Raw genomic sequence first — 18136 nt, 5'->3', positions numbered from 1 at the left:
AACCAGAAACAAGAAACAAAAGAAACATCCTTTTTTTCCTTCAGACAAACATTAAAAATATGTTATCCTGTGATCCAGTTTGTATTTTGTCCTCAGGAAAGGTTAGTTTGTATAACTAAAGAAAGTGGTGAGATGATGTGGGGACAGCGTGGACCAGCCAGGATATATAGGAGATTTTCCAACTTAGAAAAATAAGTAAACCTTCAGAAGTATGAAGAAAAGGAAAGGTTTGGCCCTCAGTTGTAGGATCAAGTAGCTTTAACTGACATTTTAACTATTGGAAATGTGAAATGTCAGTGCTCTGAATACTTTTGAATATAGAAATGCTATTTGGATTGTAAAAGTTAAGTAGCTACCAAAAGTTTAGAACCCCCCTTTCTAATTTATGTATTAAGGTACCGTAATTTATTATCAGACCTTCTGGTATGGGTTTATATGCTGCATTAAACTCCATTTCTCATGTAGAGAGCTCCTACTGAAGGATTCTTTTGTTTCTTAATGCAGTTTAATATCTTGGTTTCCAAATGCTAATAATGTGCTTTAAAATACAACAGTAAACTCATGAAATATTAATTTGAAGTTTGTGGAGTGCAGCTGTAAGTTTGACAGGAATCTGTACAACAAATACCTCTACATGAGTTCAATTTTTTTGTTGGCTTTTGTATGATTAGTGTAGAAGCTTAAGACATTGTCCAAGTTGAGTTTCTCCTTTAAAATATTTATTCACTGCATAACACTTTCTATTACATAGTTCACAGAACTGTAACTGTTCTGTACTAACTGTTTTCCTTTGCACTGGTACGAAAGACTTTGGCAGAAAAGTAGTGACGTGGTTTATGTCAGCCCAGGGCAGTGAATGTTCCCCTTCTTCCAGTTTAAGGTGCACGTGGAACACACTGAAGCTCAACAAAGCAAAAGCTATTCTCAGTGGTCAGCTGGGTACCTGCTTGCTGGATGTGCTGTTCTGTGAACTGTGCCACAGTATTTCTTACTGGTTTTGCAGTTGGTACTGGAGCAAGGCATAGACACTGTTTTTTCCAAATGCAGTTTGTAGTTGAGCAAGAGCTGTGTTACTGGATTAAAATGCATGGTCTTGTGTCATGCAGGACTGTGGTTGCTGGACCCTGTGCTTGGTCTGCAGGGAAAAATTGCATGCCAGGCAGTTTTCAGTGAACTGGCTGGGAGTGCTAAGTAAGCTCAATAGAGGAAGAAGGGAGGGAGTGGGCCCAGCTAGAGCCCTATTATACCCAGTAGGAATACCACAAGTTCACTGGGCAGTCCTTTTGGCAGTCATGCAAGATATGACTCTCTTAAGTTTTGGGGTTTTTTGTTGAATTAACTCATTCATGAAATGGACCTAATTGGACTGGTTCTGGGTTGTTCTGAGTTTTTCTGCTGGGGACTTCAGGGACCCAGATCAAGGCCCAACAGCAACCTCAGGAACAGTCTTCACTTCATGAAGGCAAACTGCTCAGGGAGTTAGCACCACTCATTGTGCCAGGACACCAGAGCCTTGTCATGTCTTCCTCTCTTTAGAATGTAGTTCCATCAAAATGCAGATTGGATGAGACTGCCCCATGGCATCCTTAAAAAGATAAAGATTGTTTTACTTTTCCTTGAGTGCTTTGAAGTGGCTTCCTTCTGAGTACTGGACAGTTTCATGCATAGCACACAGGGTTTGTTGCCCAGCAGCCAAAGGTCACAGAGGATCTAGGGTCTCTGGATCTCTGCTCTGTGGCAGGTCAGGTTTCATTTGCAGATTATATACTTGCATTTTGGTAGGTGATGCCCATGTGATAATGCAGTATTGCAGCTCCAGAGAATTACAGTGCAGAACATTTTGTATCTAGCTTTAAAGACCACAGAGGACATCCCTATACAGTACTACAGACAAAGCAGTGGAAGAGGGAATTGCTGCAAAGCCCTGTAGGCTGTCACTGCCAGTCCTAACACTACAAAACTGTAGCATAACTTATGGCATCATTCAATTAGTCTGTTGAAGGCCTTTGATTGAAATTCAAATGATGACAAGATTATTTTAGACAAGCTGGATTAATAGCATCATCTAGATGCTGTAATTTTGATCTTGTGGTAAGAGCCCTTGATCCAAGTTCTTCATGTTGTCCTAATGCAGCAAAATTCCTCTTCCCTCATCCCCTGTTACACCAATAATATACTGTTCCTGTGTTTTTGTAAAGTCCATTCAGAGTCCCTGTATTGGCTGTTAAACCAAGATCAGAATTAATGTCTTGTTTAGAGTTTAAAATCTACACTTGTGTTACAGGGCTTGAAGTCTTTCAGCTCCTCTAGAGTACAGAAAGGGAGGTCTTATTTTGAGTCATATTCTAAGACAATTTAGTTGATAGGCTAGAGGTGGTGCCTCTAAAAGTAACTTTGCTTTCAGCTGAATAATCCCTGCTGCAGTCATGACTTTTTTTGCCACCTGCTCTGTTTAGTCTCAGTACTGCCTGCTACTTCACAAACACCCAAATGCATGTTCAAAATTTTAGAAACAATAAAACCCATAATCCATTCAAGCTCTAGACAATGTTTATTGCTTCTACATCAGAGCCAGAAAAATTGACTAATGTGTATGAAGGACAGCCTGCTCAATTTTTTTTGTTTGCTTAGTCCTCAAACCAGACAGTGCTTGCAGAAACTAGTAAGTTTAAAGTCAAGTGTTGGTGGAAGGTGTAGTGTGTTTCATTAGTCTAGTGTTGAAGGCAAACCAGCAGAACTTAGTAAAATCTGTAGGATTTAAATGTAGGTATCAGCAGGCAGCTGTAAAGTAGCAGGAACTTGCTACTCTGTGGCTGTGAAGATGACAGTGAGAATTATCACTTTACTATTACACCACAAAAAAAATTACTAAAAATAGGCGTGTTGCTTGCTTAACTCCTGCCTTCCCCTGAAATCTCTCAGTCTAAAGCCTTACAGGACCTGGTCAGACACTTTCTCTTTACTGTTTGGCTACACTGTAATTGAGCTGTTGCTGTCTTCATGCCAGAGTTGTGGCTCTGCTGCCTGCATGGACATTCTGCGCCAGCAAGGGCTGGAAGCAGCCCATGCTCTTTTTCTCCTTGTCAGAGAGTATTTTTCCCTCTCCAGCCAAGAACCTGAGCAGAGCTGCAGTATGCAGGTACCAGGAAGTGCCAGGATTGTATGATGCTGACGCTGTGTTGTGATGCTTCTCTGATAACACTTCATTCCTTTGCAAGAAAGGTAGAAGTTACTGTGAGCTGGATTTGGTACATCCTCTATTCTTGTTTACCTCAGGGCCTGCATATTTAGGAAAGCTGTGCAAAACTGTGTGTAAGTATTGTCCTTTTTAGGACCAGATGTGCACTATCCCCAGCTTGTGTTCTAAATAGTTTGTTTTCTCTTTGTTTTCAGTAACTAAGGTGCTGACAAGTTTTGACTTCTTCATCCTCATAAACATGAGTGAAGTTCAGGCTATGGTAGAATTCTCCGTGGAGCTCCACAAATTCTTCAATGTGGATTTGTTTCAAAGAGGGTAGGTAGCATGTTCTTTCAAACTTTACTCCGTTGGATGGCTTGTTGGAAAGACCTTAATGGGTACTCTGTCATGCAGTGTTGCTTCATGTGTTACTGACTATTATTATAGGGATTTGATTTTTTAAATTCTGTTTTGGAAAGTCTTATTCTTTCTAGGGTTTTAATTTTAAATATTAAAATATTTTTTCTTAAAATCTAATTTGTAGTACAATATTTTTGTCTAATTGGAGATGAGGGAAAACCATTAGATATGGAGAGTGCATCATATTCTTACCCAGACCTTTACCCTTGTATATGTTAATTTCTGTAACCCCTTTTGTTTGAAATATGATAGGTGTTTCTCTTCAATATTTAAAAAATGGTCTTGCCCCAATTAACCTACTCGTTTATCAGTTTGGCAGTGGAGAATTTCACCAGCCTCTCTCTTCTCCCTGTGCTGTGCCTCCAGTTGCACAAAACTCCAGGCTGCCTCTTTAGACTCTCCTGACCTCCTCTTACTCCACCTTATCTCTGTAGAAGTCTTTTCCACATTCCTTCCATTGGATATTACGTGATTGTCCTAGATTACTTTCAAAGGTCCTTGTTACCCATGGCTATGCAGGAAATAATCCTTTGTAGCTTACTTTGGAGCTATTAAAGATTATTGGTCCTTTTGTGTTGTGGTACATTAGCCTTCTGTCAATCCTCAAGTAGACTACAGTAAAAATGCATGTTAGAGTTTAGGCTGTGTTAGTGTTTGCAGAGATGGAACAGGGTGTATCAGTGTTGATTTACGATAGCTGCTTTTTCCAAAACATTGTAGAGTCACTTTCCTCAGAAGTAGTGATAAGAAAATATATTTGTGTTTTTAGCGTTGCCTTAGTTCGAGACTGGGGTGTGGGTGTGTGCATGTGAGTATTGTTTTCAGTACAGTTGGGGAGGTGTTTTGACAGAAATGATGACCCATTATATTTGGCACTATATGCAGTCAAAGTATATACAACAAACTGACCTCTTTTTAGGGAAAATTGTAATTTCACTCTTCATTGGAAGAGAAGGATTATGGAAGGCTTAAGAGGTCTGTGAAAACACTGAGAATATTCTAATTACTTCAACAAAAAAGCACAGTCTTTTGAACTGTAGCCTTTTTAAATCTTTGAAATCAGTGAGCAAGGAGAGGGTAGAACATGGCAGCACATTTACTCTAATGGAGAACCTGAAGAGAAGAAAGTGTTTTGGTTGTCTTAAGCTTACAATTCAAATGGTTCCTCAGAAAGGTAGTTGAGAAGCAAAGCACAGCAGTATAATTACCAGTGCCTTACCTGGCGTATTTCTTTTTAGCTTACTCTTGCAGTAAGCTAAAAAACAGTAAATTCACAGGGCAAGTTCAGAGAGGTGAAATGCTGACACAAAGAGAAAAGTGACTTGAGGAGATAACTTCTCTGGTTTTGAGCTGAACCTTAAACTGTGGGCACATTGCTGTAGAAATTAATGTCAGGAAGAAGAGAGACCTTCCAGAATAATTTGACAGACCAAGTAATGTGACTATTGCAATTAATTTAATTTGGGTAGGCCCCAGTATTTTTCTAGGAAACTGTTTATTTGAGACCATATGTAATACTTCTGTTGCGGCAGGAGCTTTTGGATAATGGATTGAATGAGCAGAAAAGGAAAATCTTTAGTTTCATTGTTAGCCTCCTATTTTTTAGCTATGACTGTGTTTAGCATGGTTTGTCTTGCCAAAATCAAGTACAGAATTGATTGTATTGTGTGCATTTAAGCCTTCCCAGTGTGGCATGCTTGTCTCATGGAGTTAGAAACATCATGACCTTCTGAACTGTATAGAATAAAATGTCAGCTATTGCAAGTAGTCACATCAAGTTCCTTATTAGAACTTAGAAGATTTTACTCCAAAAGTATGTGTTTGCAGAGTGAGTCCAGATTCTCACTCATTTGATTACTGGAGATGTCATCATTCCCAGCCTAAATTTCCTTCTGATCCATTTTAGCTGTTTTTCTTAACGGCTTTGTCTTGTGAATCACTCTATCAGTCTAAAAGTTCACCCTTATGTATTTTAGATGTCAGTCTTTTGTCCCTTTTATTAAACATGAGCTAACATGAGTTTGGTCATTGGAATTTGTGGCATATTCCCCACCCTCCCCTCCTTTTCTGTAGAGTCCACATACCCTAATATCCAGTCAAACCCATTTTACTGTCTTCCTGCTTTTATAACTATTTGAAGAAATCTGCCAACTCTCGCATCCCAAGTGTCTCATATTTTCTTGCATTTGTATCTGTAGTGGCACTACAGTTGCCAGAAGCACTTGTGACTGTGTTTACACTAACAATTAAGTTTGGTATTTAAGGAACGAATTATGAAAAGCAGTGCTGATGTCCATACATCTGTGTGGTTCCATGGTTACTTCAGACCAGATTTTAACCTCATCTTCTGCTGAGGACCAGACATTTTGTATCATGAGTGTACTGGGAAGTTGGTTGTATCAGTAGTTGGTTCAGACTGTTTTGTGCCCCCAGGGGCTGAAGTGCATTTTGTGACAGGTAGATCAGAGTAGTTCGACTTCCTTTGGAGACATCCAGGTGACTGGAAAGCTCTCAGTGAACTGAACCAGCATGCAGCAAACTGGGGTCATTGGGGAAGGTGCCTCAAATCCTCAAAAGATCAAATCTTTTGATCGAAACTCAGTGCAGACTGAGCCCAAATTTCTCATAGTATTTTACTCAAGATCATATTTATATGAAGGGTTATAACTATCTTATCCTCCTAAGTGACCCTCTAAAGCAGACTATTTTCTTTACTTGAAGATAACCTACTATTCCAAGAAGGGCTAACAGACAGTGCATTGTAATAAAATATTTGTCTTATGTATCCAATACAGCTATTTTGTTATGTTTTCTTATAACTGTGCCATTTGCTTTAGACCCAGCTTGTTACAGATGGCTCCTCTGGTTTATTTTTATCTGTTATTACATTGAAATAAGGCTTCACACAATTTTTGTTTTGAGCTAGTGCGATGTGATGATAGGAGTTGTGTTCAAACAGTGATTGATATGCGAGTATCGTGTAACAAAATGAATTAAAGAAATGTATCTGTTTGGGACCTGTGAGAATGATAGTCTGAGACAGTGAAGTTTCAGGCTGTTTTGTCATCTTAGCTTGTAAAAGTTCACACCAGTAAGGTGGAGGCTCCATAGTACTGGTCTTCTATAAAGACAAAGGTAGCATAACATAACTTGATTACAGAAGGGGAGAATGAGTTGAGTGGAAAATCGGTTGGATGATTTGGCTCAAAGAGTTGTGGTCAGTGGTGCGAAGTCCAACCTAAAGCTGGTGACCAGTGGCACCTCCCATGGACTGATACTGGGTCGGCAGTCCCAGCAGTCTTTGCATAGAATCATAGAATGACTTGGGTTGGAAGGGGCATTAAAGGTCATCCAGTACCAACCCTCCTGCCATGGGGGAGGCACCTTCCGTCAGAACAGTTAGAGCCCCATCCAACCTGGCCTTGAACACTTCCAGGGATGGGGTGATCACACCTTCTCTGGGCAGCCTGTTGCAGTGCCTCACCACCCTCTGATTGAAAGAATTTCTAATATCTCATCTAACCCTAGCCTCCTTCAGCTTAAAGCTGTTCAGTTTCAAAGACTTTGCTGTAAGAACAGGTTGCTTAGCCCCTCGTTTACATATGTTTTGTATGTGTCAGGATACATATATATCCTGAACTGAGATATAAATGTGTTCAGAATGTCTCATTCCAAGGAACTGCTTACTGAAAGTGCCTCAATACTTTGTAGTGCTCAGTTGAAGTTCCCATGTTCCCTATGGGGTGATGGGTCCTGATGTCTAACTTGGGACAGTCACACCTTTTCTGTGGGCAGGAAGAGTTTCCTGGTAACCCTCACTTTTGAGAATGTGAGGTTTGCATTTCGCCAGAGCTGTGTATTGCTTTTTTACCCGTAAATGGCAAATCTAATGAGCTAAAGAGACTTAGCTAGTAGTTTGTAGTTTAGCATAGTGCACACATTGCTGCAAGATCTGCTTGGAAAACAGCTTTCATCTACATTTCCCCCATCTCTGTGCATTCGTATAATCCCAGTGTTAAGTTCTTACTTTCTCACTAATCTTTTGTTACTTTGTCAGTAGTATGCATGCACACACAACAGGCCAAAGCTGGCTTTAGAATACTTGTAATAGTTATGTCTATGTGTTTTGCCCTTTTTTTTTTTTTTTGGTACCATTTTAATTTGTAAGGTACAATACTTGCAGTTTCATTGTGGGTTTCAGAAAAAGAACTTCCTAATGGTTTTTTGACTGTATAAATTTCTTGTTATATAAATGATGAGGAGAGGAGGTAAAATAGAGTAGTAACAGTAGCTCTTTATTGCATATTTACTGTTTAGTGTGTCTTAGTTTTCTTTTATTTGACTTTGTTTTGGGTTAAAAGATTCTTATAAAACCACATAAAGAACTTATATTAGTAATATAAGTCTACCACACTTTTTAAAAGTCTTTTTGCTTTTAACTGTTGGGTAACAGATGAAAAGAATAATACTAAATACCTTCCACAGGAGAGACTTTGGCAGATTCTAACCTAAAAGGTATTTTTGGAGATATATCATATCTGAAAGGTTATTGGTAGGATTGCAGCATAAGTTGCTTGTGAACCTAAATCCTATTAAAAGTCAAAGGAATTTAAGCTTCTGAGACTACTGAAAATTTAGCCTTATGATATTCTTCTGTTCCATAGATTTATGTTTTTCCATGTGTAGATTCTCACTGATGTATCTAAGCAGCATTGACATTTTATGCTTTCATGCATGTGGTTGTGTAATGTAGCTTAAAAGAAAATAACACTGAATCAGAGTATGAAATTTAATAAATCTTATTATGATTACTCAGTAATGTCACGAGAAATAATGCAATATATAAAAGGTTGTATTGTTTTCTGGATCCAGTGAGTTGCCTACATTAATTTAAAAATTTTTAGCAAGAAATTAAAATTCAAAATGTACACTTCCAGCAGGACCATATTTCTTCCTCCTGTTTATATCAGAAATGAAAAGTCCTTAAATGAAGGACTTTTGTCCTTAAATGAAGAAGGAGCCCTTGCTAATGGTTTGTGTTGCTAGCATATGATCAAATAACAAACTCTTGATGGACAAGGAACATTCAGGTTCACCTGTTTGGTTTTCTTTTTAATTCATACAGCACAGACATACTTTTACTTTCAAACTACATTTCTGTATGACATATTTTTCTGGAAATAAGTGTTGTGAACTGCCTTCTGACAGGATAGCTTATCTTTTGAAGTATTGTACTGTGATCTTTACCTAATGTAATGCATTTTCACAAAGAGGGAAGAAAGCTGTCAAATTTGTCCAACAGTTGTAAGATGAGCTCCGTTTTTCAGTTATGGTTTTACAGCAATACAAATAGCAATTATACAGGTTTAAGATTTGGAAGGCTAGGCTGTAAACTCAATGGAATAATCTGTCTAGGAAAAATTATGCAAATATTTTTGGTCTTGAGTTTTTTGTTGTTGTTTCATTGTTTTGGTTTTTTTAAGTGGATCAGTTTCTGATTGGAGTTTGTCAGTAGATGCCCACACACAGGTCCTGCTTGCTTTGAGGCAGGAAAGGGTAAGACTGGGAATGAGCAGTGAGAAAGTCTTATTTTAAATTGCCATTGCTGCAGAATTTGAAACTTAGTATCATCAATTATCTATTAGCCCCTGTGATGCAGCGTGTCTGAGACACCAATGACATGGTCCCAAAGAGCAGTTACAATTTAAGACAGATTCTTGTCTCCTGAAATATGACATCTTATTTTTGTTGAAAATAGGGATTAGAAAAGTAAGTAGAAAACTGAGCACTGTTTCCTTTGAGTTAGCTGAGAAATTAAGGTTTTTTGAAGCACACTGAGTAGAACTGAAGACATGGATAGGTTGTTCTGCTTGTCTTCTTCAGTTATTTGAAGACTTCAGTTACCTGTGACGTCGAGCCACACAGGGAAGCTTGTCTGGGAGTCACCTACAGCCACTGTAAATTGGACTCCTAGTTTTGAATCCTCCTTCCTGCTCTTCTCTGTGGTAATTCCTAGAAGACTATACTCCAGGTTAAGAAATGAAATGAGATACAGATGCTTCAGGTTTTAGCTGCATGTTCTGACCCATAAAGATGATTGTACAGATGCTTGTTTCTTCAGTCATTATACATAGAGGTATAGCTAAGAGTTGGTAGTTATAGTTGTCCTGAGGGTATGTTTATTTTCCTGTATCCCCCCATATTCCAAAAATATTACTTCAATGTTTTATAATGTTCATGGGTACTCATTGCATCTTCTAGACTTATCAGATATGGGATACAAATTTCAAATCACCTGAATTTTATTCAGATTTTAGCTCTTGCATTAAAGTAGTACTTTTGGACATTTTAAAAATAACAACTTTTGCAATTGAAAATATGATTTTGCAATGGAAAACATTTTCTCAACTCAGAATTAAAGCTGTCTAATGGCATCCTCAAGGCATTCAATTTGGCAAAATTCCATTTTCTAAGAACAAAAAGATGAAGAGCACAGATGCCTGGTTATGCCATCTTGCCGCCTTTCTGGACCTGAAAGGGCTGTGGTAGGGACAGCTCTTTGATGTGAAAGTCATATGGCATAATTTGCCATCCTCTGAGAGTGCTTTTGGAGGGTCTTTGTAATTCCTTCTTTCTTTATGCAACTGAAGAAATAGGGGTCTTGTGTATGTAACACCAGGTACCGTTTCACACTGCAAAGTAACAATTGTACTTCAGCATGCCTTGCCATGAAGTCTCTCAGGAGAAACATGATCAACGAGTTTAGTTTAGTGAGGGAGTAAATAGCAGTGTAAGACAGGAATTAGTATAAGGGGATTTTGTCTGGAGAAGACCCATTCTTTATTCTGTAGAACATATAGCACTCAGCTGTGTATAATATGAAGGTAGAATGGGCATAGGTGTTAGTTGAAGGCATCACAATAATGATTTCTTGAATATGCACCTTTTTCTAAATGGAGTTTTACTGAGTTCAGTATTATGGAGTGGCATGTGACAGCAGTAACAGTTTTAACTTTGCATTGAATACATACTTAGTTACTAAAATTGCTACTTTTGAGATTCTTTCAAGTGTTAGCACCCTTATGTGCAGAAGGTTGTAGCTTGTGCATAGTCTTACAGTTCAGACCTGACACTGTGAGATGGTAGCAAAACCCAGAAAAATCTGTCATTCATGGGTGTTTTGCCTTATTTATGTGTACTTGGTTGATACACATAATAGTTACAGCAGAAATATGATTCCTTAAGTTAGTTTACCATCTATAGCTATCTGAGGGAAGAGAGAGAGAGAAAGATGTTCATCCTGTGTTTCAAAGTCTTGACTGCCTCACAATACAGCAGAAGTTTCTGGTATGGTGGTTTTTTGTGCCTCCTTTGCTGCTTGCACAAACTAATAATATCTTGATGTGTACCTCTGTCTGTAATCACAAGCAGCACTTTACTGGATCATCACAAACTGCAGAGAGCATATAGCTTTTTGAAATAGGGAACCAGGCTCAGTCCCACCACCAAACACAGCCTCAGTCAGTGACTCCAGTCAGGTGTTTGCTTCAAAATCTCTTCCTTTTTTACTTCTTATGCCTCCTGCCAATTACTGTACTCCACACAAAATAACTCATCAAATTTTTGAATATTTTTTACTCTTATTTCACCCCACTCCACTTGTTCAGCCTTTCCCAGATTCTGACTCACATTGGCCATGGGGGAAGAAGCTTAAAATATCTCCAAATACTTAGAGGCCCTCTAGACCTGACCATCATGTTCATGCTTATGTATACATAACTTCCTTTGTTGATTTGCAAAGTTTTAAAATTGCTTTAAAATTTTGTCTCATATTTTCTCAAAAAATATGATGAATACCTTAGATTAAGTGATCAAGACCTGCTGCTAATAATTTTTTGTATTTGTGTATTTTTACTGCAAAAAGTAGCATCCTAGTTATTGGAGGTGATCAGGCTAGGAAGAAAAAAGAGGTGTATTTTTCACTTGTGCATGTTTCTTTGATGTGGATGGTTGTGCCTGAGCTCCAAGGTTTTCTGGTGGAAGGAGAGGGTGAGAGAGTATACCCAGCATGGCCCACTGTTGGTGTCATGAACCCAAATCTGGAGTGAAATAGCATTCTATGGATTTATATTGGGCCTGAGAATGTATCTGCCAAAAGGTGGGATATGCATGGTCTTCTCCTGCTTTGTCTGCTCCTGCAGTCAGGTCAGTCAGATGGGCTTGCTGTTGGCAGCAGTATAGTCAGAGAGGGGGTTAAGCAGGCAGGAGCACAGGGATAATGGTAGAGATCTTACAGGTATGGAGATGGGTTGGATAGCATCTGCCTGAGTAGGGTGATCCTGCTTCTGGTGCTTCCTGTGTGCCTGCAGCCATGCTCTTTCACCTTATGGTTGGTCAGCTCAAAGTGGTAAACCAGCAGGAAAAAACTGGCAAAACCAGAATCATTCTGGGTTATATTTTTTTAAATCTCTCTGGTCCACATCAGCATCAGATATTCTGTCAGTGATGGTGCAGGAGTATAGAGTACCCAGGAGGAATGGGATGCCTACTTGTGTTACCAGCTAGCTTTTGGGTTGGTTTAACTGTAATCCTGGACTACAACTAATCCTGAGAGAAATGTCCATAAAAGTTCCAGCCTCTATGTTAGGAAGACATATCTGGCACAGGAGAGGCCATTATGTCAGTATGATGTGCTCAATGAGAGCAGCCCAGAGATCAGTATGTTTTGAAACAAAACCTCTGTTTGAACTTTTGCATTCATCTCAGTTGGCATCCGTGCCCCAAGGATACAGAGTTATGACAGACGTCAGGTATGTCAATTCTAATTTCCCTAAGCCCTCATGTGGAGATACAGAGCTTGCCTGGCAACGCCAGTTTGCAGTTTCCACCTCCCTTGCTGCTGGCAGCGTCGTGCCACTGCAGTGCCCTGCCCTGTGGGTTGTGCTGACTGAGCTGCTGGATCTCACCAGTGTCCAGAACTGCTCTGCAAGTTGTGCATTGGTGTAATTGAGAAAGGTGGCAAATGTCTTGCAGGGGAAAGAGTTGAGTGCCTGGGAGGACCGGACAGAGGAAAAGGGGTAAACAGAATTCCTTAAACTTAATTTCTTGCAGAAGTCCTTCTATGGTAAAAGCACAGTCTAAATTTCAAGACATTATTCTTGACATTCCCTTGCTATAAGAAAGGATAAGGTTTCCCAGATGCCAGCTTGCTTGACTGGCACAGAGAAGGAATCAGATTATTGCAGAAGTCAGAGAGATCCAGCTCTGGTACTTAGCAGAGAAAGGGCCCCTAATCACGTCCAGAATGCACAGTCCCTTTTCTGTAGGTCAGTTCTGAAAGGGGGAAGGAGGAGGTGATAGAAGGGGATCCAGAGCAGCAGAAACCCTCAGCTTCCAACTCTGCAAGGAGACCTCGGGCTCTTCTTCAGTGGATTTTGCAGATCTCAGCTTACAGGGAGCACTGGTGGGAGGTCAGCCTCGTAAGGGGAGCAAAATGAGTTCGACACCCAGATGCGTGGAAAGTTAGAGGCCCCTCAGTGTATGTAGAAAGTAAATCATATGATCACCTTGATGACCATCTCTACACTTCAGTCATATCACTATGATTAGTGCTTCTTCTTTGGAGTTTTTCTCTTGTCCTGGTTATTTTCTCAGTTTTCATCTCATAGTACTTTTGCATGCCTTCCTTTCAGCAATTTGTTTCCTACCTTTCCTGAATACATTCCTACATAAAATTGATTTCAAAATATTTTGGATATCATTTGAGGTTTTCTGTGGTGCTTTTTATGGTTTTCTCAAAACAGAAGCCTTTGAAAAATGTAGACTTTAGAAAAACAAATTGGTTTTTTTCTTGCTTATATAATTTTTTTTAACTTGTGAACAGGTTCAGCAGGTACTGTGTGTCTTCAGGGTATCCAGCTTATGGAACCTGGCAAGAGAAAAAGGGATTTGAGTACTTAGTGTGTTTGTTCTCCTGTAATTTGTTTCATTTACATAAACTGGCCTCAGAAATTTAGTTCTTGTGAGTATACTGGATAGGGTAGGTCTTAGGAGATGGAAGATACTGTTGCTGTAGGAGGTGGCTCTATCATGTCAAAAAGTCTGTTCAAGAACAGTAACTCTTCTTTTTTATGAAGGGGAAAGAAGTGGAGTTTTTGCTTTCAAATCTTGAATGTTCACTTTACTCTTTGACATTCATAAGCTTTTAGGATCATCGTAATTTAGAGAAACAGGTCTTAATTTATGCTGCTAACTTTTCATTACTTGCTTGTGACATTGTTCTGGTAATATTCTCTGAGGTTATTTCTTAAGATTTATTATAATAATAAAGCAGTTCTGCCTCTCAGTGCTTTTGGAGTTGAAACTCTTGAAGTTGAGGAAAAAATAATTTACCAGAAGTGGCAGTACAGTTTCATATTATTTCTGAGCATGGAGCCCCACCACTAGCTCAGCCTTTCTTAAGCCCCTGTCATGTCACACTTTTTCCCCTGGCTGTATGATCCTGCCTTCTGTTAATAGCCCCTACTGGATTCTTCTTTTCCCTTTTCAGGTGGATGAGCATGTTGGTTTCTTTTACCATAGATGTGATGGACCAGCAAAACTTATTTGAGGCAGGACAAAAATACGCAAAAGAGGTTTTGGTCTGCAAAATGCTTCTACCTGGGGCAGTACTGGCTTAAGGTGATTTAAATGAATCATGAAAGTGTGCCTTGCTTGAAGGAAAAAAGACACTTCTAAATCTGAGAGATTACTTTTCTTTCTTAGTGTGCTAATAACATCTCAGAGCAGTATGTTATATTTGAAACTACAGTGTTTCAATGTAAAAAATTAAATGACAGGAGCTAATGTCACTTTTATGAATTACACAGCTTACTACAGGGGCAAATATGAAAGGGATGAAAGTGAAAGAGACCTGCTTTTTTTTGATTTATCTTACATAAGATATGGTAGCTCACATGGGCTCTTCTGTCATGATTTTTGCAACAGTTTTCTTTGCGGTACCTGATTTTTCCTCTGGTTAAATGTTTGCTATTTGCAATTAAAGCAGAGATTGCCTTTCATTAAAATTAGGTGCAAAGTGAATTGTAAGGCTTGTGTTCTTGTGTACTGATAGATGAGAGGAACAGAATTGCACAGCTGCAAAACTTACAACTAGTGAAGGCCAGAAAATGAGTTGTCTTCTGGTCTCCCATCTGCTGTGTTTGCTAAACTTTGATTTTGAAATTAATATGTTGTGATATGTCTTAGTAAAAACTGATGTCTGTTTGCAAGGGCTGAAGTTATAAAATTGTGACCCTGTATGCTAGGAAAACCTAGCATCCCATACTTTTCTCCCCAGAAAACTGAAAAGTTCCAAGCCACAAAGTGGGTAAACAATGGTGATATATCATTTGCAAGGCTAGTATGAATCAAAAAGTCAAACGAAAAATACTTTCAAGCTAAATAAATATAGTTTAAAAGTTGTTATAAGAGAATGAGAAATCATTATTCTTGAAGAAAAGCTTTATGGGACTGTTGTACTTTAAAGATGTAAGAAAATTTAGTATTATTTCTTTCTTTTTCTCTTCAGTAAGAACAGGAAGTAAAAGAGGAACTAAAATTATAAACATAGACTAATATAAGTTAACATATATTTGATTATATAAGAACTCATCTGGTACTGCATGTTTATGTGTCTCTTTAAAAAAGCAATAATGATTTGAGACTGTTCCCCTTTCAAGTTTTTTAATAGATGTTCATAAGCATTGCAGGAATTCTGCCTGAGTATGTTTTGTGGAAAGAACATGGTGAAAAGGCTTTTGTAGTAATAAGGCAAAATCTCCAGTTGCATTTACTTTCCTCTCTCCTGTTTTACGTATTTAATCCTGTTTCATGTATTTAATCCTGTTTCATAACAAGCTGCTGTGACTCAGTTGAGGTATTAGTCTATAATAACTCTCATCAAACTTTTGGTCTAGTTACTATTTTGTTTATATGTAAGACTGATTTTCAGAAATGTGTGCTCTAGGCATGTGAGGTACTTCAAAAAAGTAATTAACTTTCAAGGAAACTTACTTTCAAATGTATAAGAACCTCTTACCTGTTTCCTGTAAGTTTGCCCACTCATTGTGTTATTCGTCTTAATAAAAGTCAGTTGGGAATTACATGGATTTTTCAATGAAGGGACTGCTAAAAGATTTTAAACATAGGGCATAAAAGTTTTCCTGTTACTCAATTATCTGAATTAGAGTTTCTCAGATAAATCCCACCATTATCACAGAATGTAAATCTCATATTGGTTCCTACTAGAAGTACTTATTACAAAATGATTGCAAGATATGAATCTTTCTATGCATTCTATACTTGTATTAAATAATACCCTGTCGAGATAAACCCTCTACCTAGTTTGATGTCCATTTGTTATTTTGTGGGCCCCAACTGGGTTTGGTGGGATTAAATTTTTATAGACAACTGCAAGTCTCCTGAGGAACAAGTCTAACCAATACTCATTTTAATTTTGTACTTCAATAATCAACTTTTTATTGCCTGTGCTTTATTGCATCTTTCTCTGTTCTCTTACTTCTGTTCCATTGCACCTTATTTTATTTCTGTTGTGATTTTCCTCTTTGCCTGGGTTGCCTTTTTACAGAATGCTTAGGAGGTAACAAAAAAAACCTGGCAAATTTGTGGTAATGTTTACGATAGAGTATTTGTGTTCCACAATCATATGGAATGCTTTAAATGTTACAGGTGTACTCAGATTGCCTAGAAAACTACATCGGCATTTGTCAGTGTTGGCTTGTAACTGTGGGAAATGCTAAATGTCTTAACTGCTTTTTCGATTGGTTTTATAAATCCATAGAAGAATTAGGGATGTAGGGTCTCTCCAGTAGCAAGGGGCTTCTCTTGTAGAACAGAGGGGTGTTGAACAGAAATAAACTAATATTTTTCTCATTGTTGGATCCTTTCAGTATTTGCGGACTCAGCCTCTCTGTGCAGTGGGCGTTTCTGTCAGTGCCCGTTTGCTGCCGTGGGAATCTGTAGGTGTGATCTGTGGGACAGAGCTGTGCCAGGGTCAGGCTGATGCTGCCTCCAAGAACTGCTGCCCCCAGAGCTGCCTGCTCCTCTGGAGACTTGCTCTTCTCTCTGTTTTCCCTGCAGTTCCTCATTTCACTGCCACAGTCTGTAGCTGCTAAACAGCGCTTCATCTCCAGCTCTGTTTCCTCCTGCACCAAACAAGTCCTGTTGGCCTGAGCCACAGCTCACCTTGGAGAAACAGAGAAATCTTAGTGGTGGTCTGAGTGGAGGGTGTGTTTTTAATAGGGCCCTGCACTCGGTAGATCCCAAGAGCTCTCCTGAGGTTTTGCATATACAGAGTCACAGCTGTTCTTCCATTTGGTTAACTATAAATTTAGAATCTGCCCTGCAGGTGACCCAATGTGCATGTGAATTTTACAGTCCACGACATTCAGTGCTTGCTCTTGTTAATGTGATTGAGCACATTTAAGTGTGCAGTGGGATCTAGGGAAGAGGAAAGCTCAGATTCCGATGCACATGCTTCTGTCTTTCCTCTTCTGATGAGAGAAGCAGCAAAAAAAATTTTGTGGGAGAGGAACAGCAAAAAAGTTTTACCTCAATGATGAAGTGTGTTAGGAAGCTTTTTCAGAATGTACACTTGCCTTGGAATGTTCTTTAGCTGACAAACTAAGTGGTTTTTCAAGTGAAGTCTTGTGCAGCTATTGCCATAAATACTCATATGCTTTTTTAATGCTGAGATTTTTTATTTATTTTAATAATGGTTGTACTTTATGACTGCATTTGCATGCATTACTCCCTGAAGTTCCATATGGGAGCATTAAAAAGTCAAATCACTATTACTTCATACGTTTCTATTTTTGTCAGTAGCAAGATACATTCCAGTTATTGATAAACCTATTTCCTGCTCAGATTATAAGTTACCATTTTCCACAAATGTGGTAAAAACTCCCTTACTCACATCTATCTAAATGAAGTTCCCCCATAGTGGGGATAAAAAAAAGGAAGCATATAAATTTTCCTGTGTGGGAAAGCATTTTCTGGCGCATGCCAGATTTTTAAATCTTCAAGATTTTATTACAACTTGATGAATAAAATTTAATCATTTATACACAAGATGGACAGTGGAGATGTCCTCTGCCTAAAGGAGAGCAGTAATTCTAGCTGTTTATTTCAGAACACCTTTTTCTACAAGGTCTGTCATAAGGACACTGAGCTCCAGATATCTTTGAACCTTTTAATATCATGGTTATATATTTGCATGCAGTGACATTGAGGACCAAATGACATAAACAGACACGAGTGCATATATTTACTGAAGAATGACTGCGGAGGCTGTGTTTGATAGAAATCACTTGGATTTATAAGCTGTCTACTTCAGCTTTGCTTGTGTCCTGTCTCAGTAGACATCTCAAATGTTTGAACTATCTCCAAATTTGAAGCAAAAGCAAAGGTACCTTTTGGGGGGGTCGATATCAAACTGTTTCAGGATAAAGGTTTTAAGTAGTACAACTAGAGCAAGAG

At 38.7% G+C, this 18136-nt stretch overlaps 1 protein-coding gene across 2 annotated transcripts in view; it reads left to right on the top strand.

The window, feature by feature from the left end:
• FAM135A (family with sequence similarity 135 member A) overlaps nt 1-18136 on the top strand; it is a 79733-nt gene that overhangs the window by 15067 nt on the left and 46530 nt on the right. For both annotated transcript variants that reach the window (XM_058801282.1, XM_058801281.1), the window contains exon 3: nt 3394-3514. In XM_058801282.1, the coding sequence (XP_058657265.1) occupies nt 3438-3514 (77 nt within the window). In that variant the 5' untranslated portion in view covers nt 3394-3437. The remainder of the gene's footprint in view (nt 1-3393; nt 3515-18136) is intronic.

The sequence above is a fragment of the Ammospiza caudacuta genome, chromosome 3 (assembly GCF_027887145.1).
Source record: "Ammospiza caudacuta isolate bAmmCau1 chromosome 3, bAmmCau1.pri, whole genome shotgun sequence".
NCBI lineage: Eukaryota > Metazoa > Chordata > Aves > Passeriformes > Passerellidae > Ammospiza > Ammospiza caudacuta.
This window is presented reverse-complemented; position numbering and strand designations above follow the sequence as displayed.